Raw genomic sequence first — 27,239 nt, 5'->3', positions numbered from 1 at the left:
AATAAACTAGCTCCAAATGAATGGGCAGTGAGTGAGACCCTAATACAAAGTTTCCTGCAAGCAACCTTGAGAATGTGACAGCCAGGACCCCAAGTATCACTGGAGAGCAGCAAAGAAGGAAACATGGGCAGGACGCTTTCTGGAGCTAGTCCCTGAGCTCTTCAATACTACCCACTTTTTTCTCTAATCTTTTCCTTAGGTACCAAAAGATAAAAGTACGAAACAAGATGAGATGGGGCTGGACCAAGTGAAACATGCTCACTTCTTCCACCAAGCCATCAACACAGAACTGAGCAAATTAGTATGAGGTATACACATATATATGTGTTTATATATATATACATCTATATATGGCCCCAGATGTACATCCAGCAAAGACTTGTTAAAGACTTAAAACAAGGGCACAGACACACACACACACATACACACACACACACACACACACACACACACACACACACACACACACACACACACACACACACACACACACACACACACACACACACACACACACACACAAAATGCTGTCTTTTACCAGAGCAATAGCTGAGAAGAAAAAACTGCAACTCCTCAAGCGGTAGCAAAAGCTAACTCTTGTCATGCCTTAGCTGCAGCCATCGGTTTGATGTAGCTAAATTAACAAAATGTTCCCTTGGCATTTAAATTCCTCTTTTTCCTTTCTTTTATCCCCTTGCAAGCTGAGTAGGGGGTGAAGTGTAATAAGCCAAAAGACAAAGCAACTTCAAAACAAAATCAGTTATTTGTAAACAATCCTTTGGGGCTTCTTCACCTCCTTCTCTCACCCACCCCCCCAAAAAAAACAACCCTGCCAGATATACCAGGAAGCCAAGTAAAGATAAATCAATTAGCTTGCTAATTTCTCCCCTCTCATTTATTTAGCTCTGCACTGTATTTGTCGTAATTGACTACAATTATGTTAATTACTAACTCCAGTATAATTACTATATTTATTGTCATTGAGCACGCGATGTACCCACAGCAAAGCTGGCATTTGTCGGGCATCAAAAAAGCAAACTGTCGAGAGGTGATTCTCTGTAAACTGGCGGATTGTGGCTTCAGCAAATGAAAGGGCAGAAGAGATTTCATGCAATGTTAGTTTGAAAGCACCGGTTCATTAAGGATATTAATTTTCTGATAACTACACATTTAAGCATGACATACTAGTACCGGATCTACAGGATTTCGCAATTATTAATGTGTGACAGTTTCAAATGCTAAGTGAATCAATTAAACAGCAGCATTCACAATTTGAGAAGAGATAACTGCTTCATAACTACCTAAGACTACAATTTTCACATGACAAAAAAGAGCCATTGAGGCGCCTTCAAAACCTGACAGGTCAAGAAAGAAGTTTGAAACAAAAGCACCTTACAGCCATCATCTCCCCTCTTTACATGTCAGATCAACTTTGCTAGTGTCTCCCCAGAACCAGCATCACATGCCAGCTGCCACAAGGTGATTTTTCATGTCTTGTCAAAGAAATCTTTTATTCTATTTGCTCTGCATTAACATGTTACATTTATTGATCAAGGGTCTGTTCGGCAGCCACAGCAGGGCACTGAGCTCTCCATGCCTACCGGGCTTTGATGTGTCAGTGACATTCCAGCCCGAATAATGCACATACTAAATGGATTTAATGCAGAAATGTGTTTGGGCCTGACAGTTACATTAATAACAGCCCCTCACACTGATAAATATGCAATTGCTACTATTAAGAGTTACCCAATTATGGGGAAAATATTTCTCTACCTTATAACTAAAACCATCAAGGGTGGGGGGAAAGAAAAGTTTTAACAATGGTACATTTTCTTAAAACACTTCTCCAGTGGCAGGCAGCAGCCGGTCATGCGGGGGTTAACACCTCTTCTGTTCTCCCCCCAATTGTTTTTAATAAGGTCTTGCTTTATCTCAAGAATGGTTGGGGATTTTTTTTTCTTTTAAACCTCTTTTGTTGCTCTTCGCTGTTGTACCCGTCTCTAATTTCCTCAGAACCAGAGAAAAAGCAGACACCCAGGAGACCAAAAAAATGGGGCTCTGCATAAAGTCAGAGAGAAGTTTAAGAGAGAGGCAGTGCAGAGGTGGGGGTACATAGCTGATCTCCATGATGGTAAACCTGGAGAATAAATCTTAAAAAAAAATCTTAAATGAAACCTAAACATGTACGTGTGTCTCTTATTTGAAAGCCTAAGTGGCCTTGTGCTGGGGCAGTGAAGTGGGTAGAGGCAAAGGGAAAGCTGCGTGGAGGACACTTTTCATTATCGAACTCTCAGCCAGAAAGAATTTGGAGTTATTATATTTCTACAATTAAACAGACACCCAGCAAAGAGTAAATGGTTCCTCTTTCATCATAAAGTAGACTGGGAACAGCTCTAATCAACAGTATGGCCTCTGAGGAGAGGGAAGAGTCTTTCCAGATCGCAACTGTGTGAGTGTGAGAGAGCCCAAGTGTACACTTGTATACATACACGTGAGCATGCACACACACACACACACACACACACACACATGCATGCACGCACACACACATGGACACCACCTCTTCTTTTCCTTCAAACCCCAATCTCCAGCAGTTACCTGACTCAAGGTCCACTAGTTCCAAGGATAGAACAAATGGTCTGGCTATGGCAACTGCTGATGCATTTTTCCTATGACCATGACCTTGGATCTGAGCCAAGCTTCACAACCCAAGAGGAGAAGAAAGAAGAGAATGAGTTTCTGGGAAGCTTTCCTTTCACCTCCAAGCCTACCCAAGCTTTGACGAGAAACTGCCTTACCAAACTTTTTAAACTTGCAAGGTTTTAGAAATAAAGCATGAAGAAATACATGTGTATGGCTCTGGAACTGCCAGGAACTTGAAGGTAGAGCAGCAGGATCTCCTCCAACCCTACTATGATGACTTCTACCAGCATTTAGTGATTTAACAAGAAAAAAAAATTGCTGGGAAGGGATGTGAAGGGCAAACAAAGGAGGAGGCTGCAATGCTTGGTAAGAAATGTATGCATTATCCTGCCCACGTAATTGTAACTCCTCTGTACAGTATGTTCACAAATAAAATAAAATTAAATTTAAAAAAAAAGAAAAAAGAAAAAAAAATTTACAGCCAGGAGCTAATGGCTCATGCCTGTTTACAGCCATTCAGAATCTGAGGATCACAGTTCAAAGCCAGCCTGGGCAAAAAAATCCATGAGATTTTTTATCTCCAATAAACTACCAATAAGCCAGAAATGGAGTTGTAGCTCAGTGGTAGAGCTATCAGAGCTGTCCTTGAAAATAAAGAAAAAGCTCATGGACAGGACCCAGACCCTGAGTTCAAGCCCCAGGACTGACACACATAGAAAATATTTTCCCCTCAATGGGAATGGAAGTTATGGTGCCAACTTTTACCATTTAAAGCTATCTAGACTAACTATAAGTTAATTAAGGTCAGACCCTGAGGCTATTTAATCTCAGGGCTCCCATTTTAACCATGGGTACTCTTGTCCAAACTCTATAGTTTCTGGAGCTTGTTTCATTTGTAAAGACAGATAATAAGAGCTATGCTCTCCAAATGTTATTAGGAAGACTACAGAAGATAACATATGTAAAGAAGTACTTGGGAAACCAGGTGCCAGTAGCTCACACCTGTAATCCCAGCTACTGAGGAGGCTGGGATCTGAGGATCATGGTTAAAAGCCAGCCCTGGCAGGAAAATCCAAGAGACTCTTATCTTCAATAAGCTACTCAAAAAAGCTGGAAGTGGCATTGTGGCTCAAGTGGTAGAACATTTGCTTTAAGTAAAAAGATGCTCAGAGATAGCACCCAAGCCCAGAGTTCAAGCCCCAGGCCCAGAAAAAAAAATACATAAGTAGTTAAGTGCTAGGTAATGCTGGTAATTAGTAAGAAAACAATCATAATTATTAAAGCTATTTGTCCAAGCAGGTACTTGTGGCTCACACCTGTAATTCTAACTACTCAGGAGGTAGAGACTAGAGGATCATGATTCAAAGCCAGGTCCAAGAGAAATGTCTGTAAGACTCTCCTCTCCAATTAATCAGCCAACAAAAAGTCTCAAAGGTCTCAAAGGATTTCATCCTTCCCACTGTCAAAGCACCTTAGCCACCTGAACAGAGTGGAAGGCCATATGACTGGTATCACTCACATGCACACACATCCTCAGAACACAGATCAGGGCAGTAGAACAATGAGGCCCAAGGTCCAAACAGAGCAGTGATAGAAACTTGACAATGAAAGGAAAATAAAAAATCAAGATTATAGAGGAGTAAAATGGTTGAGATGGAAGATAAAAGGTAGCATTTGCCAGGTCCTGGTGGCTCATGCCTGTAATACTACCTATTCAGGAGCTGATATCTGAGGACCAAGGTTCAAAGCCAGCCCAGGCAGAAAAATCCATGAGACTCTTATCTCCAATAAACTACTCAGAAAAAGGCAGAAGTAGCACTGTAGCTCAAGTGGTAGAGAGCACAAAGAGGCTCAGGGATGGCACCCAGACCCTCAGTTTAAGCCCCAGGACCAACAAAAAATAAAAATAAAAAAATAGAAAGGCAGTATTTAAGTCTAGAAACATCTTCTGCTAGAGGCAAATATAACCTCTATGAAAGCAATGGAAATTTAAAAAAAAAAAAAAACCTTCCTAAATGATATTATTGCAGACAACATTGACATTCAGGAGAAAATGAACCTTAGGAAAGCTCTGTGGTCCCATAATAATTCTCTCCAACTGCCCACCACTTCCCAAGCCTAGTCCTGCCCACTGCAGCCCAACAGTGCTCTTCCTCCCAAATATGATCATACTGGTTCCTATGTTTCCACAGTCCAAGGGATCATGCCAGAAAGTGCCAGAACTAAAAAAGGATCAGGTTTTACTACTGAGACCCTGAATATTACCTGTCAAGTTATTGTCCACTTTGCATTTTGATGGTAGCTGCAAACCCCAGCATGGCCAATGATATTATTGAACACACACACACACACAAAGATTTTAACAGTATTGTTTAGCTTAGGACCATTCAAGATTTATCCATGCTATAGAATTATGATGACAATTCACAAACAGTTCATCTTTGCAAATTCTATCTTTGCCACCTATACCTCTTCCTCTCAAAGATTATTGATGGGAGCTCTATTATCTCCTCCACCCAGTGTTGCTCTGTCCCACAGATGACTAGGACATTTAGCATGTGGAAATCAGTACAGACAAGACACATGGCTGCAAAGATGCTATTTAATGACTCACAACCAACAGAATATGACCTATTCTCTTGACAATCTGGGTAGGAAATTCTGTGTCTTGTTCTACCTGAGTGAAATATAAAACAGTGGATATTCTTGGCTGGCAGAGATTCAGAATACAAAATACAGGGACAGTTGGAAAACTTAATGTATTTGTATTCATTAGGCTGGGCTAGGTTATGCTGAATTAACAAATAATACCAATGTTTTACAACATAGATTTCTCACTCAAACTCTGTGTCCAAAATAGGTCAGCAGTAGGTTCTGCTCAATTACAGTTAAAAATCCAAGACTGATGCTGATGATAATGGAAGAGGAAGTAGCAAACTACTGCCCAGTGGTTATCCCAAATGATACAGAGATATACAAACAAAACATGTGCTAAAGAAGAGGAGATTTACCAGAGAGCAAAGTGGGTCAAGCCTGGACTCTGAGCCTTGCTTACACCATGTTCTAAGTATTGAGAATAGACATACCTATTGAAGACCTTTTGTATCCCAGGAAGGTTAGTGGGCAAAATACATACAGCACTTACCATTTCAGCAATTATACCAAGGCCAGTAAAATACTCAGCAAGATTTCAAGCCTTGGTTCTTTCTTTACACTACACATTTTCCCAACCGATGTGCAATTTACCAGGTTCAATTACACCAAGCCGTTCACAACATGAACAAAGAAAGTATGATGTGTCTGTCCTTGAAGAAGGTGACATCAGTATGCCAGGTGACCTCTGGCAGCTGTGAGGAGAGGCTGTTAAATGCACAAACTCTTCAGTTCTATCTCTGTATCCTGGCCAAAGCCAGGAAAACCACAAACAAGCTCCCACCTAGAGAAATTTTCTTCTAAGCAATTCCTCATCCAGTGCATTTATCAAAGTGAAACTAAATAAGATGAGACTGCAAATAATTTAATTTTTAAAATGTAAGCTTTCTGTTGCCATAGATCAATTAAACTCTCTTGCTTTTATTGCCAGATTGACATAGGCATATTTATCACTGTTTGCCACAGGAGTTCTGTGCTGCCCACTGTATTCAACAAGCTAAGTAGGCAATCCACTCAAAACCATTCAGAGCCCTGAGTAAAGGGAATCGGGCCAGGGAGGACAGGGCCCTGCCCTAGTCAGAGATGGGGTATCAATGCTGGAATAATTCATTAAAAAGCTTTCTCTGTCTTGAGCACAGAAACCAACACTGGCTAAGGCACAAGATTCTCTTTACTAATCTGCAAGGTAAAATATGAAGAAGTTTGAAGAAGAATTTGGGCCAATGGACATCTGTGCACTCTTGGTAGCAGAAATAGGTATAACCTTTCTAGAGGGCTAATGCCCTCCCACCCCACCCCCCATTTTGTCTCTATGTGTTTGTTCAAAGCAAGTAGAGACATACTCATTAGTAATTATTACAAGGATATTTATATTAAGAGTTCTTTATAAGAGTAAAAAATCTGAAAAAAACCTAAATGTTCAACACCAAGACATTTCTTCTTAAATATTGAAGATTGTGATATAAGCCTGCCACCAATGCCTCACTCCTGTAATCCCAGCTATTCACAAGATCTGAGGCTCCTTGTCTGAAGTGGAGACTTCCCTGTACCGGCAGGAAAGTCAATGAAACTCTTATTTCCAATTAACTTCCAAAAGCCAAAAGTGGAGCAGTGGCTCAAGTAATATTCCCAACACAGTATGAACAACAGCATTTTTAAATAGCACTAAAAGGAGGCAAGAAGGAGGTGTAGAAATGGAGGAAGAGTGAATAAATACAGTCATGATATGCAGTATATGCTATGAAGAAAATGAACTATGCAACTTGTAAGCAGGGACAGGAGGAAGAAAGTGGTAGAAAGCAAAGGAAGGAGTGACATTGTCCAAAAAGAATTATACTCATTACCTTACTTATGAAATAACCTCTATGTAAAACATCTTAACTATAAAAGTACATTTTTAAAAAGAAGCCTGTAAAAAATAAATAAAAAATAAAAATAGCACAAAAAGAGTAGGAAGACCAAATGTTTACAAACAAGACCACACTAAAGCTACCAGCACAACTATGTTTATTGCAGCATTATTTACCATAGCTAAGATATGGAACCAACCCAGATGCCCCTCAGTAGATGAATGGATCAAGAAAATGTGGTATATATACACAATGGAATTCTATGCCTCCATCAGAAAGAATGACATTGCCCCATTTGTTAGGAAATGGAAAAACTTGGAAAAAATTATATTAAGTGAAGTAAGCCAGGCCCAAAGAAACATAGGTCCCATGGTTTCCCTTATTTGTAATATCTAGTATATGTATGAGTCAAGTGGAAAAGGTCAGATAATGTGAGGTCAGGAAAATGAACCCTTAGATATGTATTTTAATGTTTTGTTCTTTCATGCATGTGTTTCTAACACATTTATAAGATTATCTCTTTGTTGCTTTGTATGTCCCTCCCCCACAGTATAACCCCGCTTTCACTATATTTGATGTCAGTATAACTTGTGGAGGAGATGGGGAAAAACCAGTTGTTTAAGGATACAGGTGGACCTGTTGCAACAATGAGATGTACAAGTTGTTATGTCAAAAACGAACTTTACAACATCGGTGCGGGGGGGGGGTGGGGGAAGGGGGTGGAAGGAGAAGGATTGGGATTGGGGGGGGAGGGGGGAGGCTGGGAAGGGATGTGAAGGGTAAACAAAGGAGGAGGCTGCAATGCTTGGTAAGAAATGTACGCATTATCCTGCCCATGTAATTGTAACTCCTCTGTACAGTAGGTTCACAAATAAAATTAAATTAAATTAAAAAAAAAAAGAGTAGGAAGACAATATGCTTTTGTTTTTGTTTTTTTATTGTGAAAATACTGTAAAGAAGGGTTACAATTACATGGGCAAGATAATGAGTACATTTCTTTTCAAGCATTGTAGCCTCCTCCTTTATTTCCTCTTCCCATCCCATCCTCCTCGCCCCCCCAACCAATTCTCCCTTCCCCCCCACGCCCCCCCCCCCCGCACCGAAGTTGTAAAGTTCGTTTTTGACATAACAACTTGTACATCTCATTGTTGCAATGGGTCCACCTGTATCCCTATTTAAACTATTTGTTTTTCCCCTTCCCTTCCACAAAACAATATAATGTTAACAATGGTGATTTGTAGTTGGCAAGACTACCCATGATTTGAGAGGAAGAACATTTCCTTCATATTTTTCTGAGTGCTCCAATATTTCAACATTGTTGATTTTATTGTTAAAAAATGATCCTCAAAAAGAAAGATATTAAGTATAATTTTGCACCAATATGGATCATTAATGAATACAAATGCAAGGAGCAAAATGTCAATCTTCCTGATTATTACATGATTAACTTCCTAAATCCTCTATCCTCATTCCAATGTGTATGGCAGGAACCTGACCCTGGAAAAGTCACTCAAAAAGCTGGCTCCACTTCAGTCACTATAGCTGACCTGGTTCCCAGCCCCAGACTCAGACCCAAGGCTGAAAGGGCAAAAAAGAGGGCCATTTGGACCTTTTAAGGGAGACAGAATTTCATTTGAGCTTGTTTTCTTGTTTGGCTTTGTAACTTCCATCCTGACAGGGCACACACTAGCTCCTATGACTTTAATTTCTGCCAAGGCAAAGTCATTGAAACAATACAGCCTGAAATCCATGACCTTCTGTGTGAAGAGGTGAGCAGTTTATTACTGGACAACCCACTGAACAGAGATAGAATCACTATACTGGACATTCATACAGAAAACCCTGAGGTATAATAGGAAGGAAAAAAACACATAGAATTACTTCAAGCAAAAGTTCAAAGCTAATAAATCCATAAGCCCTCTTCCCACCCACATAAACAGGTGGCCAAAGGGGAATAAATAGAGCCCTTTTATGAACAAGATTAACAGGGATGATGGTAGATGGCTACATATGGTTGGTAAGACAGCAAAGAAGGATGTTCCTGGTGTGATTGGTAGAAACCTAGTGCCTTTTACTTCCTCAACAAGAAGTAAACACAAATCTGGTCACATAAGAAATTCACCAGAACAGATCCATCCATAATAAGCAGAGAAATTAAATAAGTCATCAAGGAAGCTATAATGCTTGATAAGAAATGTACTCATTATCTTGCCCATGTAATTGTAACCCCTCTGTACAGTATTTTCACAATATAAATAAATAAATAAATCATTAAAATTTTCCCAACATGCTGAGTGCCAGTGGCTTATGCTTGTAATCCTAGCTACTCAGGTGGCTGAGATCTGAGGATTACAGTTCAAAGCCAGCCCATGCAGGAAAGTCCATGAGATTCATTATGGCTTAAATGGTAGAGCACTAGCTTTGTGCAGAAAAGCTCAGGGACAGCACACACACACACACACACACACACACACACACACACACACACACACACACACACACACACACACACACACACACACACACACACACACACACACACACACACACACACACACACACACACACACACACACACACACACACACACACACACACACACACACACACACTCCCCCCCCACTCAAAAACCCAAGATCAAATGACTTCCCTAGTAAACATTCCCTAGTAAACTTCCCTGCCAAACATTTAAAGAATTAATGTCAGTCCTTGTTGGATCTTCTCAAACAAAAGAAAAGAAGGCATCACTTACATGCACATTTTATAATGCCAGAATTACCTCTGATACCAAAACTAGATAAGGACATCACAAGGAAGAATACAGCAGGCCAATATTCCTGCTAAACATAGGTGTAAAAGTCCTCAACAATTCTAACAAACTGAATTCAGCAGCACATTAAGGCTCAAATAAATAAATCAATAAATAATGTACCACATTAACAGAATAAGAGATTAAAGTTACATACTCATCTCCATAGAGGAAAAGCATTCAACAAAATTCAACATCCTTTCATGATAACTGTCCAACAATTTAGATACAGAAGAAATATAGTTCAATGTAATAAAGACCACAGATGACAAGCCCACAAAAAACATCACACTGACTTATAACAAACCAAAGGTGTTTCCTTTAATGTCAGGAGTAGAACAAAGGTTCCCACTCTCAATACTTCTGTTTAGTATAGTACTTAAGGCCCAACCAGAACAATCAGGCAAGAAAAAAAAAAGAAAGAAAGAAATCAAAAGCATCCAAATTGAAAAGAAGTGAAACTGTCAGTTTGTAGATGACATGATATGATAGAAAAACATGAAGATTCTACAGAAAAAAATGAGAATAAATTCAGAACCACTGCAGAGCATAAAAATCAACATAAAAATCAGTTGCATTCCTGCACACTAATAAACAACTACCCAAAAAGAAACTGAAAAAACAATCCCATTTAAAATAAAATCTAAAACAAAAGCTACTTGGGAATAAATTTAATCAAGGATGTGAAACATTTATGTACTGATATATAAATATAAAATATATTTATATAAAAATATAAAACTGAAATACAAATATAAAACACTGATATAAGAAATTAAGGAAAATACAAATAAATGGACAACCTGTATTTGTGACTCCAAACAATACTGCCAAAAGAGCCTTACTACCTAAGTGATCAACATACTTGATGCAACTCCTATCAAAATTCCATTAGCATCTGAATTAGGGAAGGGAAGGGGAACAACAAATTGGTGAGACAAAGGACAAGGGAGGAACCAATGCAACAGCGATACTCACAAGACAGTATGTTAGAAATGATCTGTACAACTTGCAGGGGACAAAGGGAGAGAAAAAGTAGGAGAAAAATGAGGGGTAACAAGTTAGACAAGAAATGTACTTATTACCTTACTTATGTAAATGTAACCCCTCTGTACATCACCTTGACAATTAAAAAAGAAAGAAAACAGAAACAATCAACAACAACAAAAAAAAATACCATTGGCATTTTTCACACAATTCATGTGACTACTTAAGACCTCAAATAGTCAAATCCATCTTGAGCTAAAAGAACAAAGTTGGAGACAGCATATAACCTAATTTCAAAATGTACTAAAAAGCTATAGTTTTATTTTTAAAAAAACACATAGTACTGGCATAGAACAGTCACATAGACCAATGAAACATAACAGAGGACCCAGGTATAAATCTACGCATTTACAATCAACTGGTCTGACCAAAAACAAGACAAAAGGAAAAGTCTCTTCAATAAATGGTCTTAGGAAAACTGGATATCCACATGTAGATAAATGAAATTAGACTATTATATACAAAAATTAAATCAAAATTGATTAAAGCTGAAATATAAGCTCTGAAGCTATGAAAGTACTAGGAAAACATACAAGGAAATAGTTTCTTGACACTGGGTTAGGCAATGATATTTTGGATATGACTTTAAAGTACAAGCAATTAAAGCAAAAATACACAAATAAGGTTTAATCAAACTAAAAAGCTTTTTTGTTTAGCAAGGACACATCATTAGAATGAAAGGCAATCTATATAGTGGGGGAAAATATTTGCAACCAAATGTGTTAGTCAGGATTGCATTGTTGTAATGAAATACATAAGACAACCAACTTATAAAGAAGAAATGTTCATTCTGGCTCACACTTTTGGGGCTTTCACTCCATTGGCAGTTGGCCTGGCTGCACTGGATCTTATGGCAAGGCAGCACATCTTGTAGTAGTGTGTGACAAAAGAGGCCCATTCACCTCATGGCCAATGAGAGAAAAAGAGGGAAGAGAAGAAAGGGAGGGAGAGAAATAAGTTGGAATGGAACACACTAGAGGGCACACCCCTAATGACCAAAGAACTCTCATTGAGTCCCTCCTCTTAAATGTCCTACCACTTACAAACACCATCACAGGGCTGGGAACATAGTATCTGGCTGGGAATGTGGCTTAGTGGTAGAGTGCTTGCCTAGCATGCATAAAGCCCTGGGTTCAATTTCTCAGTACCACATAAACAGAAAAAGCCAGAGGTGGCACTGTGGCTCAAGTGGCAGAGTGCAAACCTTGAGCAAAAAAATAAAAGACAGTGACCCAGGACTGCCAAAAACAACAAACAAACCTAGCACCATCCATTCTACTAAGGTTAATACCCAAAATGCAAAAGAAACTCAATAGCAAAAAAGCAAGTAACTTATTTTAAAATGGGCAAAAGACCTAAACAAGCACTTCTCTGAAGAAGTCAAACAAGTAGCTTGCAGATTTATGAAAAAACTGCTTAATATCACAACTATCAGGGAAACAACAACCTAAGCCACAGTGAGATACCATCTCTCACCTATGAGAATGGCTATTGTCAAAAAGATAAAGACTAACCAATGGTGACAAGGGTTTGAAGACAAAGGAATCTGCACACTATTGATGTGAATGTAAGTTGATATAGCCCTGGTAGAAAATAGTATGGAAGTTCCAAAAAAAAAAAAAAAAAGCATCACCATATAACGGCATTTACAGTTCTGGGTGCGCATCCAAAGGAAATGAAGTCAATATGAGAAACATTTGCATTCCTGTGTTCATTGCACTATTCACAATAGCCAAGATATGGTCTCAACCTAAGTCTCCACTGAAAGATTTATGTATTAACAACAAAAGTGATACTTATACTTACACACACTGGAATACTATTCACCTGAAAAGGAAACCTTGACGTTATGACAATATGGATGATCCTGGAAGACACTATGCTAAGCGAAATAAGACAGGCCCAGGAAGACAAATACTACTCCATACACACATGGGATTGAAGAAGTCCAATTACAGAGGCTAGGAATGGAAAAATGATTACAGAGGTTGGAGATGGATAGATGTGGTCAGTTATTGGAGATGAGTAAGTTCTGAATAACTTACTTACAAAACAACTCAAGAGAGAGTAAAGACTTAAACTTAATGCACCAAATTGTATCTTTGCTACTTCAAAAAAGGTTAACCATATGAGGTGAGAGGTATGTAAATTAGCTTGAGCATATTGGCCTTTTCACAATATATATGGAATCATCACATTGTACAACACAAATATAGAAAATTCTTAGTTGTTAATTATAATCAGTAATGCTGGGAAAAGGCATGAAATTCATGTGCTTGTAGTTGCATGGGACTTCTTTGGAAAACTCCACCAAAACTGAGTGACAGTAATTAAGAGTTCAGAGCAGAAGTAGAGGGGGATAAAGGGTACAGGTATAAGGGAGAATCTTGTCTCACTGTTTGCAACTTCGATCCTTCTAAAAGTATGCTGTTTGCACTGTTTAATGATTCCAAGATGAATATGTTGAACCTCTTGTGCAGGCTGGCCACAACTTACCTTGCCAGTAAGAGGAGCAAAAAATGTTTATTGCTCTGTTTAAGGCAGTATCTTTTTTGCAGTTTTTCTTTTATCTTTATTAGCATCCATTAGTTGTACAACAGAGGTTCATTTTGACATGTCCATATATGCACATAATGTACCATGATCAGTCACCCACTCCTCCATTACTCTCCCTCATCCCTTTTCTTCCCCCACCTCTCCTCCTTCACAAACCAATCCCCACAACCTTCACTGTTCAATTTTCACACATGTTCTGAAAGATTTTGACCATATTCACCTCCTTCACCCTTTTCCATTCTACCTCCTGGCTCCTACAGTACCCACAGAAGGAATCTCTTTTATAGTTCTGTCCTTCATTTTTATAGGGTATGCTAATTGTTCAAAGGGGTTTCACCATGTTATTTCACATGCATACATAGTACTTTAATCAGATTGGCTGATTAACGTACTTTCTCTAGCCTCATTTTTCTAGCCCCTTTTTCTAGCCCTTTCTTTAGCCCCATTTTCCTCTATTATTCAACAGCTCTTAGTGAGTTACTTTTTTGCTATCATCATTCACAAATGTCATGTCTTCAGTATTGTTCACCCTCTAGTAATATCTTCATAATGGCTTTGGATGTGAAAAGGAAGGCTGCAGAGGAAAGGAGGGTAGAGGGTTAATGTTTCCCTATACAATAAAGTGAGAACTTTGTGTTTCTGACGATAATTATGGAAGCAGAGAAAGGAACTAAGAGAGTGAGGGGAAAATATACAAAAGGTCTGGCCCTACATAATGAGGCCTGTCAAGAAGAAATTATGGCACCAAAATATTTCCAGAAAAAGAGAGGTTCTAAACATGCCTCCTGCTGTGTGCTATCTCTGTGTCTCTCTCTGTCTCTGTCTCTGTCTCTCTCTCTCACACACACACACACACCTGAACTAAGGTCAATCTATGCCACACAATGACACATAGAGCTTCAAAGAAAATGGGGTGTGCCAAGTGGGGTCACATCAATTGCCAGGAAGAGAACCACAGATGAGAGGTAAGTGTCAGAGCAGAGAGCTGTGATGAATTGGGGTACAGTGCAGATTTGCCTGGGAAATATACTCTCTGCAATCCTATGAAATTGTGGGTGGAGACACTTCTACAGAATACTGGACAGAGACTCAATATTTCACTTGGATATCTTGATCTCTGAAGCCTAGCAAACTTGGATCATGTATCACACACCCAAAGTAAGTTACTGACTCCTATCTCTTTCCTTCTCCATGTTTTCTCTCCTTCAATAGTAGCTAAACATCTAAACCATCTCAAGATTTTGATCTGGCTGATCTTCTGATACCCAAGAGAAACAGTGCTGCCTGCCCTGGCTCCACAATTAGGCAAATAAAGAAAGTCAAAGATGATTCAACCCAATGTACCCTTGTCAGGTGAGACATGCTTTCCTCCACTCTGCTCTTTTAATACCCTTCAGCTTAATCTTAAACTTCTTCATGTATCCCTGCCCCAATGTAGCTACAGACCAACATGAGATCAGTCACATGGTGACCACATCACAGACAGAAACAGATTCAGGAGCAAATGCCTCCAACCCAACACTACCAAAACTTCTCTCCTCTCAAAAATAAAAAATGTCATACTTTCTTGCTCTCCCTCTGAATCCATATAACACAGATCCCTCTCACTGAATTGTCCTGCATTCAGGGCTCATCTTTTCCTGGAGTAAGTCTTTCCGACATCCAGCCCCTCAGAGTCAAGAGCCCCTTTTCTTCCAGGATGTGACAAAGAAAGGTCTGTTTCCTCAGTCCTGACAGCCCTATCCCAAGACTTATACCCACTGACACATTTCCATACAGCGCCCAGCCTCACCAAACCCACATCCTGGCTTCCATCAGCCATTTATAAAGCAGCCACATCCCTAAGCCACAACACCCTGAGCCCTTGAAGGCTAATTCTGTGGCAGAAACTCTTGCCCCAGCAAAAGAGCCTTTTGCCTGAGCCCAGAGAGGGGAGCTATCACAGTGTACTCTGTCCTCAGGCACTGAGAACACAAACCATCCTTCATCTCCTTAGAGGCAGAACCCTTTTCTGCTTCCTCTTATCCTTGTGTATTGACCTTCCATTTCCACATCTTTCCAAAGATACACAAAGCCTTTGGGAGTCAAGCAGAAAACAGACAGTAGCTGTACTGTTCCCATTTCCCTCAGGATGGACCCCACAAAGCTGGGGGAGGGGAGCAGCCATTCATATCTAGACATTAGCCATTAGGCAGAGACACTCTGCCGATTTACCTTAAATTTACATTCTCCTCTTCTAACCAGTGCCTTATATTGCCCTGAGTGGTGGTGTCCATTCTCCTTAAATATTTTTGAGGGGAGGGTGTGTGTGTGTGTATGTGTGTGTGTGTTGTTCCTGGGGCTTTAACCCAGACCCTGGGCACTGTCCATGAGCTTTTGTTCTCAAGACTAGTGCTCTACCACTTGAACCACAGCTCCACTTCTGGCTTTTTTAGTGATTAATTGGAGATAAGAGTCTCAGACTTCCCTGCCCAGGCTGGTTCTGAACCACTTTAGGATTACAGGTGTCAGCCACTGGCATTTTCTTCTTAAATTCTTAATTCCCAAGTATCCTAACTCAAGAGTTTGGAAAAGACTCCAAGGTCTGGAAACAACAAAGTGTCTGATCACTGGAGGAGGATTTAGGCTACTCATCTCTCCAGGAGAGTCTATCACAAGCAGATCATGCAGATATCCAGGAGGGCACTTAGTGGAAAACAGGTTCTGAGTGGAACCACTTTCAGCACCCTGGCCCTCCTTATTTAGTCCACTGATAGCTGCTTTCCAACTGCCTCCTTCTACCCCAGCTCCCAAAGCAGCAAAATTCACAAGGTCTTTAAGAAGAACTGAAACAACTGTGTTCTCTCCACTAGAATAATAGACAAGACCACACTTTCCTTTTGCCAAGATGAGAACCATTGTTAGAGTTTCCTTCCCTCCCACCTATCTGCCCACCTCACCCCACAGTGCACCATCAACAGTGTTTGATTCCTCTAAAATGCCATCTGGGAGAGATTGTCTTCACAAATATTTAAGGCTCTGATTCATTAAAAAGCACACCCTACTTGTGATTTAGAAAATGCTTTGAAAGACAGTTATTCTCCAAAAATGCATTCCTAAACATACTCAGACCACTCTTGCTGGCTCTAGCTAATTCCTTCCCCCAATAAGATCCTAACCCATCTGCACAAGCACCCTGAGAAAGGAAAGGAAGAAAGCAACAGCATAGTGGCCTTATCATGCAAGCCAGCTGATGCTCAAATGCCAGCCATTTCTTCAGCAGTACAAAAAGGCAACCCAAGAAGTTATCAAGTAAAGCTAAACTTTGGGTGGTGATTCCACATGTCTGGGTATGTGTGTTGAATAACAGGACACTCAGTGCAGAGATGGAACCTTTGACTTTTCTCTGCAGGCCCTTATGGCCCCAGGGGAACTGGGGCTCCCAGGCCTGGACTGCATCTTGTGAAGGTTACATACCTCAGAAGGTTGAAGCTCAGATCCAGCCTCTTTGCAAAATGTCCACAGTCCTTGCCAAGGTGTTCTGGAATTTCTCTGCAGTCTTGGCCTATGTAGGACACCTGGAAATTAGATGAAACAGAAACAATGTGGCAAACAGAAATTACCCAGCCACTTACAACCTTAGTCATTGATCTGATGATTGCTTCCGCAAGTTTCCATGCAAGCTTCTAGGCACAAAAAGCTACAAGAGTGATTGTTTCATGATCCCATCCGGTTTAGGAACTCTGCCAACAGCTGCCCCTTCTTGGCACAGATAGCATGATGGGAGACCAATCCTGGCACAATGGAAATTAAGACTGAAATTGGTCAGATTCAGTTGTCCAAAAGAACCTCAGTGTTAGAGCTTGTGGAAGTCATTTCACCAATCAGCCTCTCTGGCTTGCACTGGGGCCTTTCCAACAGCTGCTTCTCTGTGATCCCTCTCCCAACTATCCAATAAGACATAGGTCCCCACAGACACAGCACAGAAATGTATTAAGGAGGGCTTGGCAAGAAAATATCCCCAGACCACTACTCCTGTCACCATTGTGTATAAAATGTCCTCCACACTCACAGTAGAGTTGATTCAAAGGCAACAGGACAATACTATGTGACCACAATTTCTTCTGTGGCTGGATGACATCATTGTCTCCTTAGGCATTCTTTTGATTTTTTATTTTATTTTACCTGTTTATTTAAGTACTTCCCAGGTCCTCTGACTGCAAGATGATTCCTTGGGTTTCTCATTTCTCAACTATCCAGTTTTTTTCTTTTTTTTTTTTTCTTTTTTTTTTTTTTTGTCTGTCATGGGGCTTGAACTCTGGGCCTGCGCGCTGTCCCTCAGCTCTTCAGCTCAAGGCGAGCACTCTACTGCTTGAGCCACAGTACCACTTCCGGTTTTCTAGTGGTTTATTGGAGATAAGAGTCTCATGGACTTTCCTGCCCAGGCTGGCTTTGAACCATGATCCTCAGATCTCAGCCTCCTGAGTAGCTAGGATTACAGGCGTGAGCCACCAGTGCCCAGCAACTATCCAGTTTTTGCAATTCATTTTTTTTAGTCCAATGCTGGGGCTTGAACTTGGGGCTTCATGCTCTCACTTCATTTTTGCTCAAGACTGGTACTCTACTACTTGAGCTATGCCTCCATTTCTGGAGTTTTTTGGTAATTAATTGGTGATAAAGAGTTTCACAGCTGGGAGCCAGTGGCTCATTACCTATAATCCTAGCTACTCAGGAGGCTAAGATCTGAGGATCACAGTTCATTTGTTGTTGGTTTGTTTTTTTTTTTGGGTCCAGTCGTGGGGCCTGAACTCTGGGCCTGGGCGCTGTCCCTCAGCTCTTCAGCTCAAGGCTAGCACTCTACCACTTGAGCCACAGTGCCACTTCCGGCTTTTTTCTTTTTGCTTATGTGGTGCTGAGGAATCGAACCCAGGGCCTCAGGCATGCAAGGCAAGAACTCTACCACTGAGCCACCTTCCCAGCCCCTGAGGATCACAGTTCAAAGCCAGCCTGGTCTGGCTGATAAGAGTCTATAAGACTCTTATTTCTAATTAACCACCAGAAAACCAGAAGTGGCACTATGTTTCTAAGTGGTAAAGCACTGACTTTGAGTAGAACTCAGGGACAATGCCCAGGTTCAGAGTTCAAGCCCCACAACCAATCAAAAAATAAAGTTTCACTGGTTTGTCTGCCTCTGCTGGCTTTGAACGAGGATCCTCTTCCAAAATTGGAAAAAACAAACCCATGTGTCAGAGAGAACCAATGCACCACAATCCATGATATATTCCTAAAGTATGCTACCTTTAACCCCCAGGTGAAAATTCAGAGCTGGTTACCTTTGTGCAGCCTTGATCCTGTCTCCTACAAATCTGCATTCTTCTCCACAGATAAATGACATGAGAATGAGCAAGAGCTGCTCCAGGGCGTTATGTTTCCAAATAAGGAACAAAAATATAGCAACCATTTCATGCTTGGGTATCAGACAGAACCACAACGATTCAATTGAACCATGACTCTGACCAATACTCAACCATTGTAGAACTACAAAACATAACATCATGTGGTTCAACCTAATATAAGCCATAGTGCACCCCAACACCCTTCATTTAATGATTACCTACCTTTCTCCCATGCAATGGGGAAAAACTGTATTCACTGTCTTTCCATTCATACACAAAGTGCACAAAGTATGGTACTAAACACCTGCAACTCCAGCACTCAGAAGTCTAAGACAGGAGAATAATGACTTTAGGGCCAATCTAGGCTACATAACAAGTTGAAGGCTAGCCTGGATTATAGAAAGGCCCCAGAAAAGGGGAGGGGAAAAAATGAGGGAGAAAATGGGTAGAAGAGGGCAGAGAGGAAGAAAGAAAATGGGAATTTTTTTATTTTTATTTATTTATTTTTGGGTCCGGTTGTGGGACCTGAACTCTGGGCCTTGGTTCTGTCCCTCAGCTCTTCAGCTCAAGGCTAGCGCTCTACCACTTGAGCCACAGCACCACTTCCGCCTTTTTTCTTTTTGCTTATGTGGTGCTGAGGAATCAAACCCAGGGCCTCATGCATGCAAGGCAAGCACTCTACCACTGAGCCACCTTCCTAGCTCCGAAAACAGGAATTTTTTTAAAAGCTGAGTTTAATAAAAAAATAATAATAATTTCTGCTTGGGAAAATGAAGTCTAAAAAGGGCTCTACATTCAATCTATCCGTCTCTCCCCTTTAAACATGGGTCATTTAGTGGACTGTGGCTCTAGCCTTGAGTGAAAAAGTTCAGGGACTGAACTTTTATAGGTCCTGAATCAAGCCCTATGACCAACAAAAAAAAAAACAACACAAAAAAGCATGGGTTCCGTCTTTCTTTAGAGTTGTTTAGGTAGTACATTAAGTTCTATGTCTAAGATGAGCTAGAAAAACCAAAAACCGCTAGGCACCGGTGGCTCACACCTGCAATCCTAGCTACTCAGGAGGCTGAGCTCTAAGAATCACAGTTCAAAACCATCCTGGGCAAGAAAGTCCATGAGACTTTTATCTCCAGTTAACCTCCAGAAAACAAAGTGGCGCTGTGGCTCAAGTGGTAGAGCTCTTGCCTTGAGTTGAAGTGCTCAGGAACAGCACCCAGGCCCAGAGTTCAAGCCCTATGACCAACATAAAAAGAAAAACCAAACACCATGAGAAGATGGTAGCTTTAAAGCTCCAATCAATCTCTGAGGAGATTTTCTCAATCAGCAGCTTTATCTAAGTTCACACTGACCCAGGACCTATGGGGCTCACTGGAAAACCCATCCATTCATCCCAACATGTACCCCTATTTTATACGTATTATTGTTTCTCAAGAGCTCTGTGATAGCATAGCAGAAAAGGAAGAAAGAGTCTTGGACAGAATGGTCAATGACTAAATCTATTAGGAATCTGGGTTGTCAAAACTTTTATCTTTTATAAAAGAAAATTAAGACTCCAGAGCCCAGCTCTATGTAACGTAATTTCTTAGTGATAGAACTCAGTCCAAGTTCTGTACCAGGAACAAGGGCTTCTTATTTGGGACCACAAATTCAGGAGAATATGATTGGATCAACAAAAGTCAACAATGCATATATTATGATGCTTTGGCTTCAAAAGGTATCTTTCTGGCTGAGATGAAACTGCCTCTCAGCCCCACACAGAAGGCCCAAGAAGGATGCCAAAGCCAAGGAAAGACAAGAATATTTTCTCCCTTTTTTCTTCTGAGGTTTTCCAAATTTTCTCCCTTTTTTTCCTCTGTGGTTTCCCAAATTTTCTCCTTTTTCTTCTGTGGCTTCTCAAACAGCACTACTGAGGATAGCATTCAAATAGATTATTTCTGACAAAAGTTTCATCAGCTTTATTATGTGATCTTAGCATAATATCCTAAAAACATAACCTGCTCCCATTCCAGACATGAAGACTCACCTCCAAAATTCTGCATGAGAAAGAACTTGGGAAGCCATGCTTGGACAACTCTATAGCAAGCCGCAGATTTTAGATGTCAGTTAAGTCCACCAAACTAAGGGCTCAAATCAACTGGAAAGGCTTAAAATCAGAAAGCCTCCACTGCTAGGCATTGAGGAAGAACTAGAAGACAAACTTGCATAAGATGTACTTCTGAAATATGAAGAGGAAGGGTAGATGAATACAGTCATTATATTCAATGTACATATGTGAAAATGAAACTACATAACTTGAAAGGATGGGTGGAGTTGAGAAAGATAGAGAAAAATGATGGAAGGGATAACATTGATCAAGATGCAGTTGATCAAGATCAGTTTATAAACTGATTTGTTGAATTGAAACCTCTTTGTACATCTACTTAAGGAGGAATTTTTTTAATGTTAAAGAGCTGAGCATTAGTGGCTCATACCTGTAATCCTACTCAGATGGCTGAGATCTAAGAATCATGGTTCAAAGCTAGCCTTGACCAAAAAGTCCATGAAACTCTTATCTCCAATAAACTACTCAAAGAAGGCAGAAGTTGATCTATGGCTTGAATGGTATAGTGCTAGCAAAAAGTAGCTCAGGGATAGCATACAAGCTCTGAATTCAAGCCCCAGGATAAGCAAAACAAGAGTTAAAGAAAAAATGTGCTTCCTCAGCCAGTCACCAGTGGCTCATGCCTGTAATCCTAGCTACTTAGGAGGCTGAGATCTGAGGATCACAGCTTGAAGCCAGCCTGGGCAGAAAACTCCATGAGACTCTTATCTCGAATAAACCACCAGAAAACCAGAAGTGGCACTATGGCTCAGCTGATAGAGTGCTTGCCTTGAGCAAAAGAAACTTAGGGACAATGCCCAGGCCCAGAGCTCAAGCCTCAGGACCAGTAAAAAAAAGAAAGAACCAAAAGACAGATCTTTCAGGACATCAGGAAGCTTCTTGGCACAAAGACCAACTGATGCAAGAGAAAAATCAGACCAAAAGTATTTTTTTTTTAGCAAAAAGAACAAGGAAGACAGAGATAACAGATCTTAAATGGCATAGAAACAAAGGCATATCCAAGTCAAGAAGTCACTGCCTTTAGTCAATCCTAGATTGAGACTGAATTAAAAATCAAACGTTTCATATAATTTGTACCCCAAGATTTTTCACCTTGAGTGGAAAAATGGGAAGGAGCAACCATATCAGACAAATGAAAATCTATCAAGTTAAAAAGATCCCTAAAGAGGGCTGGGAAGGTAGCTCAGTGGTAGAGCACTTGCCTTGCATGCCTGAGGCCCTGGGTTCGATTCCTCAGCACCACATAAGCAAAAAGAAAAAAAAAGCCGGAAGTAGCACTGTGGCTCAAATGGTAGAGCACTAGCCTTGAGATGAAGAGCTGAGGGACAGCGCCCAGGCCCAGAGTTCAGGCCCCACAACCAGACCCCCCCTACCCCCCCCCAAAAAAAAAGATCCCTAAAGAAAGGAACACCAGACAGGGAAATAAGAATGTCTATCTGTAAAGATCACACCTAGCCCCTTAGAGCAGAAACTAGAAGAATCAGACTGCAAATGATTGCAAGTTTCTCCTTGCTATTAGGACAGTCACTTTGCAGGGCGACTACAGACATGACAGGGTTTTCAGTAGTAAGCGATTATGTTACATTGCTCACTTTTTGCCAGGGTGGGAAGTACCTCAAGCTCAGTCATAGCAAGAAATAAATAAATAAAACAGCCAAAGGCCTACACCTTTGAGTTCCTGTGCTGTTTCTTACTAGCTGTGTTATCTCAGATGAGTCAGAACCTCCTGAAGTCTGTTTCCTCTTTTGTTAACTAACACTAACTGCTCCCTGACTTAAGTATAATGTGATTAAGTATAATGTGCTAACATTAAATATCCACCATGTGCCCTTCATCTATTCAATCCCCATGAAACAACCTTGTGAGTCACATATCTCCATTTTACTAGAAAAGTGATGACTTCTTAGAAGCATATAACATTTTTCCTTGTGAGTATCAGTTACTAGATAGTTGAGTCAGGCCAATATGGGAGATATTGGTTGTTAACCATGTCTCTTAAGCACAAGGCTTCAGGTCCCAACTTTCAAGTTTGCATGTGTGTCTACAATTGTAGAGACCACAACTGTAATTGTCTTATGTTCATGGGAAAGTAGACAGAGGATGTTATGATTGAATATAAATTATATATTCCAGTACTAGTGGTTCACTAGTTACAGAGGAGGCTGAGATCTGACAATCATAGTTCAAATCAAGCCCAGGCAGAAAGGTCCATGAGACTCTTTAACCTCCAATTAACCACAAATTAGCTAGAAGTGGCAGTGTGGCTCAAGTGGTAAAAGTCCCAGTCTTGAGTGACAAAGTCGAGTGAGTTCAAGCCCCAATACCAGCATTAAAAAAAAATCAATAAAACAAAATATGTATTCCAATCAAGAGAATCCAAATGAAATCAGATGCATGATAAAAAGATTTTACAGAGAAAATGGGAGAAATGTGACATCCCAAGCATGCAACACTGCCAGCCTGTGAGCTCTGAAAAGCCAGCTCAGTGGCAATTGCCCACAGTAGCATGGAAAGTTGTGATGTAGCTTCAGCCAAACATCACCATCCATCTCATTAAACTGTTTTGTTTATATTTATAGCATTTCTTTTCTTTGTACTTAAATCATCCCTTTATTGGAGACTCACGGGACTCTAAAAATTGGGAAAGTTACATCTGGTTTTATGTTTGGTTTTCAGTCACTTTGCAATAAAAACTATAGCAATACTATGGGCTCATGGGAAGTTCCCCCCCCACCCCCCAAGAAATATCCAGAGTGCACAGAATTGTAAAAATGAGGGGCTGGGGAGGTGGCTCAGTGGTAGAGCGCTTGCCTTGTATACATGAGGCCCTGGGTTCGATTCCTCAGCACCACATACACAGAAAAAGCTGAAGTGGTGCTCTGGCCCAAGTGGTAGAGTGTTAGCCTTGAGCTGAAGAGCTGAGGGACAGCGCCCAGGCCCAGAGTTCAGGCCCCACAATAGGCAAAAAAAAAAAAAGAAAGAAAGAAAGAAAAGAAAAACAAAATGTAAAAATGAAATCGCCCTTGTATAACTAATGTAAACAAATTTTAAAAAGGGGTATCTAGAGCTGAGAATGTAGGTCAGTAGCAGAATTCTTGCCCAGCATGTGTAAGACCCTGGGTTCAATCTCCAGCACTAAAAAAAAAAAAAAAAAAAAAAAAGGTAAAAAAAAGCATCTGCCTGAAAATATGAGTGATCACTAGTGTGAGAGAAATAAGACAGAAGGGATGATCAGACAAAAGGGTTCTCAGAGGACTGAGGACTGACTTCTTTACTCTATAGCACAGTAATAGTTGATACTGTTTTCTATTTCAAAATAACAGAAAAGATTTTGGAATTCCCTAACACAAAGAACTAATGAATGAATGTTTGAGGTAATGGATATCCCAGTTTCCCTCATTACACACTGTATCCATGTATTATTAAAATATTACTCTGTGACCCTAATTAAATTTTTAAAAAGGATCTACCAAAGTGTAAAATGTGCTCTCAATTCTACTGGCCTAGACAATTTAGGAAATGGGGGGACACTAGCACCCAGTCTGCCTTCTTAGCTCGTGTGTGTGTGTGTGTGTGTGTGTGTGTGTGTGTGTGTGTGTTTGTGTCTGTGCCTGTACTGGGGCTTGAACTCAGGACCTAAGTGCTGTCCCTTAGCTAAAAAGCCCAAGGCTGGCATTCTACCTCTTGAGCGATACCTCCACTTGCAGCTCTTTTTCCTCCTCTTTTTAAAAACAGTCCTTGAGGGCCCCTAACTCTCACAGTCCTTGAATTGTATGAAGCAGGATACAGACAGGAAATGAGGGACAAGAAAAGAAAAAGCAGACAGAGGGAACTGTTGAGCCCCACTATCAAGTTCACTATCCATGAACTTGGAAGAAATGAACACTAAAAATGTAGCAAGATCTAATCAGAAGGAGTGGGAGAAGACCCTCCTTTTTAGGCAAAAACCACAGGGAAGGAAAAGGCCTTCTCTCCCAGTTCTTTTTTTTTTTTTTTTTTTGGGGGGGAGGGTGGTCCGGTCGTGGGGCCTGAACTCTGGGCCTGGGTGCTGTCCCTCAGCTCTTCAGCTCAAGGCTAGCACTCTACCACTTGGGCCACAGCCACTTCTGGCTTTTTGCTTATGTGGTGCTGAGGAATCGAACCCAGGGCCTCAGGCATGCAAGGCAAGCGCTCTACCACTGAGCCACCTTCCCAGCCCTCTCCCAGTTCTTGTAGGCAGTCAAATTCACTTCCAGAAGCCCATTTTCTTGGCCAGTAGAATTAAGACTATCATTTTTTTTCAGCATTCCCACAGGCTAGTATCTCCCTGGCCTACTTGGGACTCTGGGCCTTCATCTTTCCACTCAAAGGCTTGAAGTATAGGGACAGAGCCGGATATCCTAGGCAACCAAACTCCAGAGGAGAGGGGGTTGGGGGAGGTGCAGAGGGACAATGGAAAGGTAATTTCCAATAATACCTGGGCTCCTGAAGAGGAATCACTCAATAAACTAAACATGTGGAACTGAGGGAATGACAGGACTCCTTCCAGGAAAAAAAAAAAAAAAACAGCAGCCAGTTTGGTGGAACATTAACTGGCCCTCACTGCATCATTCCAAGGTGTCAAACTCTTAGCCCTCTAAGCAAGAAATCATTTCTTTTAAGTCAAAGTAATCTCAAGATCCAATTATGCCCTACCTGCCTTAGGCAGCGGAGAATTGTGAAGGAAATTCAGAACTCTTTCTCCCTGGTATGCAGAGAAAATAAGTGGGAAGAAGGTGAGAAGTTGAAAAGACTTAGCAAGAGATCTGGCTTTTTCCTAGTTGATACAAGATAGCTGATCCCAACCTGGCTGAGTTTATCCCTTCCGCATTGAATGAAACCCTTGAGGCCTTTACTACAGGGCTGAAAGCAGGTGAGACTGGGTCTCTTATCTGGAGTTGAAACTGGAGTTTTCATTCTCCGCATCAGAGGCCCAAAGAAAACAGCAGACGAACTCGGACTTCCATCAACCTTGGATTCGAAGCCTGCCTTGTAGGCAGAACCTAGCCAGCCTCTTCCCCTAAAATGCATGGCTGGTCCTTGTGATTTTGGTGGTCCTACAACATTAGGCCTCCTGGGGGGGGGGGGGGGGGCCCTTTCGTCCACTTACTTCAACTTCTACTGTCTCTACCAAGAGTGGATTGTTACAGTAAAACATCTGCACTGATCAAACCTTCTTTGTAAATTCGGATTGCTATGGAGCCGGGTAACAGTGGCTCACGCCTGTCATTCCTAGCTGACTCAGGAGGCTGAGGTCTGAGGATCAAGGTTCAAAGCCAGCCCAGGCAAGAAAGTCAGTGAGACTCTTGAATAAACCACCAAAAAAGAAAACCGGAAGTGGCCCTGTGGCTCCAAGTGGTAGACGGAGGGGGGGGCGCCTTGGGCTGGAGAGGGGGGGGGGGGCGGCGGAGGGGGGCAGCGCCCAGGCCCAGAGTTCCAGCCCCAGGACCAAAAACAAAACAAAACAAGTTATGGGACCGGGGAAAGTAGGCTGACAGGGAGGTTGGTCCGGTGGGCTGCTGCGTGAGACGTTAGAGGATGGAGGGGGCTGGAGGGAGGGGGCGTCGGGCTTCTCGCACCGTAGGAAGTGAGGGCAGAAACGTGGGTCTGTCCGCACCACGCTGGGTCAGGCTGCTCAGGGGAGAGAGGGGGGGTGTCCCGCGGCCCCCCCACCCCACCCCAGCGGCGGTGCCCCGGGCCGGGGGCGGGGCGGCTGAGGAGAACTTACTTGAGTTCCACAGACCACCAGTCCAGCCATGGCGGCCAGAACCCGGCGGGCGTGGGGAATGTGCGGCGGGGCGCGCGCGGCGGGAAGGGGCACGCGGCTGCTGGAGCGCAGTTTCGTCCGGCTCCGGGCAGTCAGCTGACCCGGCGGAAGCTGGGCGCGGGCCGGACGCTCCACACAGCACAGCGGCGCCCCGCCGCCCCTCACCGTTCCCTCGCCCACCTGAGGGGCTCGCACGGGTGAGCTTCGGCCGCTGCCGCCACACGCGTACGCGCATGCGCACACGCACCGCAACAGGTGCCGCTGCTCACGCCCCCTCGGCCGGCCCGCCCGCCCGCGCGTGGCTCCGCTCTTCTCTCGCCCTCCACCCCGACTCCCCACCTAGCGTCCCAGAGGCTCTTGCTTCTTTCAGGTGACCTCCAGAATTCCATGCCCAGAACTTTGTAGTGTTAATCAGGGCAGA

General features: G+C 41.8%; 1 protein-coding gene across 1 annotated transcript in view; it reads right to left on the bottom strand.

The window, feature by feature from the left end:
* Lrmda (leucine rich melanocyte differentiation associated) overlaps nt 1-27,021 on the bottom strand; it is a 1,080,690-nt gene extending 1,053,669 nt beyond the window's left edge. The window contains exons 1-2 of the mRNA XM_070020659.1: nt 26,780-27,021; nt 17,014-17,114 (exon numbers count right to left, since the gene is read on the bottom strand). Of these exons, the coding sequence (XP_069876760.1) occupies nt 17,014-17,114; nt 26,780-26,809 (131 nt within the window). The 5' untranslated portion in view covers nt 26,810-27,021. The remainder of the gene's footprint in view (nt 1-17,013; nt 17,115-26,779) is intronic.
* Between the last annotated feature and the right edge of the window lie 218 nt (nt 27,022-27,239).

This window comes from Dipodomys merriami, unplaced genomic scaffold, assembly GCF_024711535.1.
Source record: "Dipodomys merriami isolate MVZ:Mamm:240054 unplaced genomic scaffold, mDipMer1.0.p SCAF_14, whole genome shotgun sequence".
Lineage (NCBI taxonomy): Eukaryota > Metazoa > Chordata > Mammalia > Rodentia > Heteromyidae > Dipodomys > Dipodomys merriami.
This window is presented reverse-complemented; position numbering and strand designations above follow the sequence as displayed.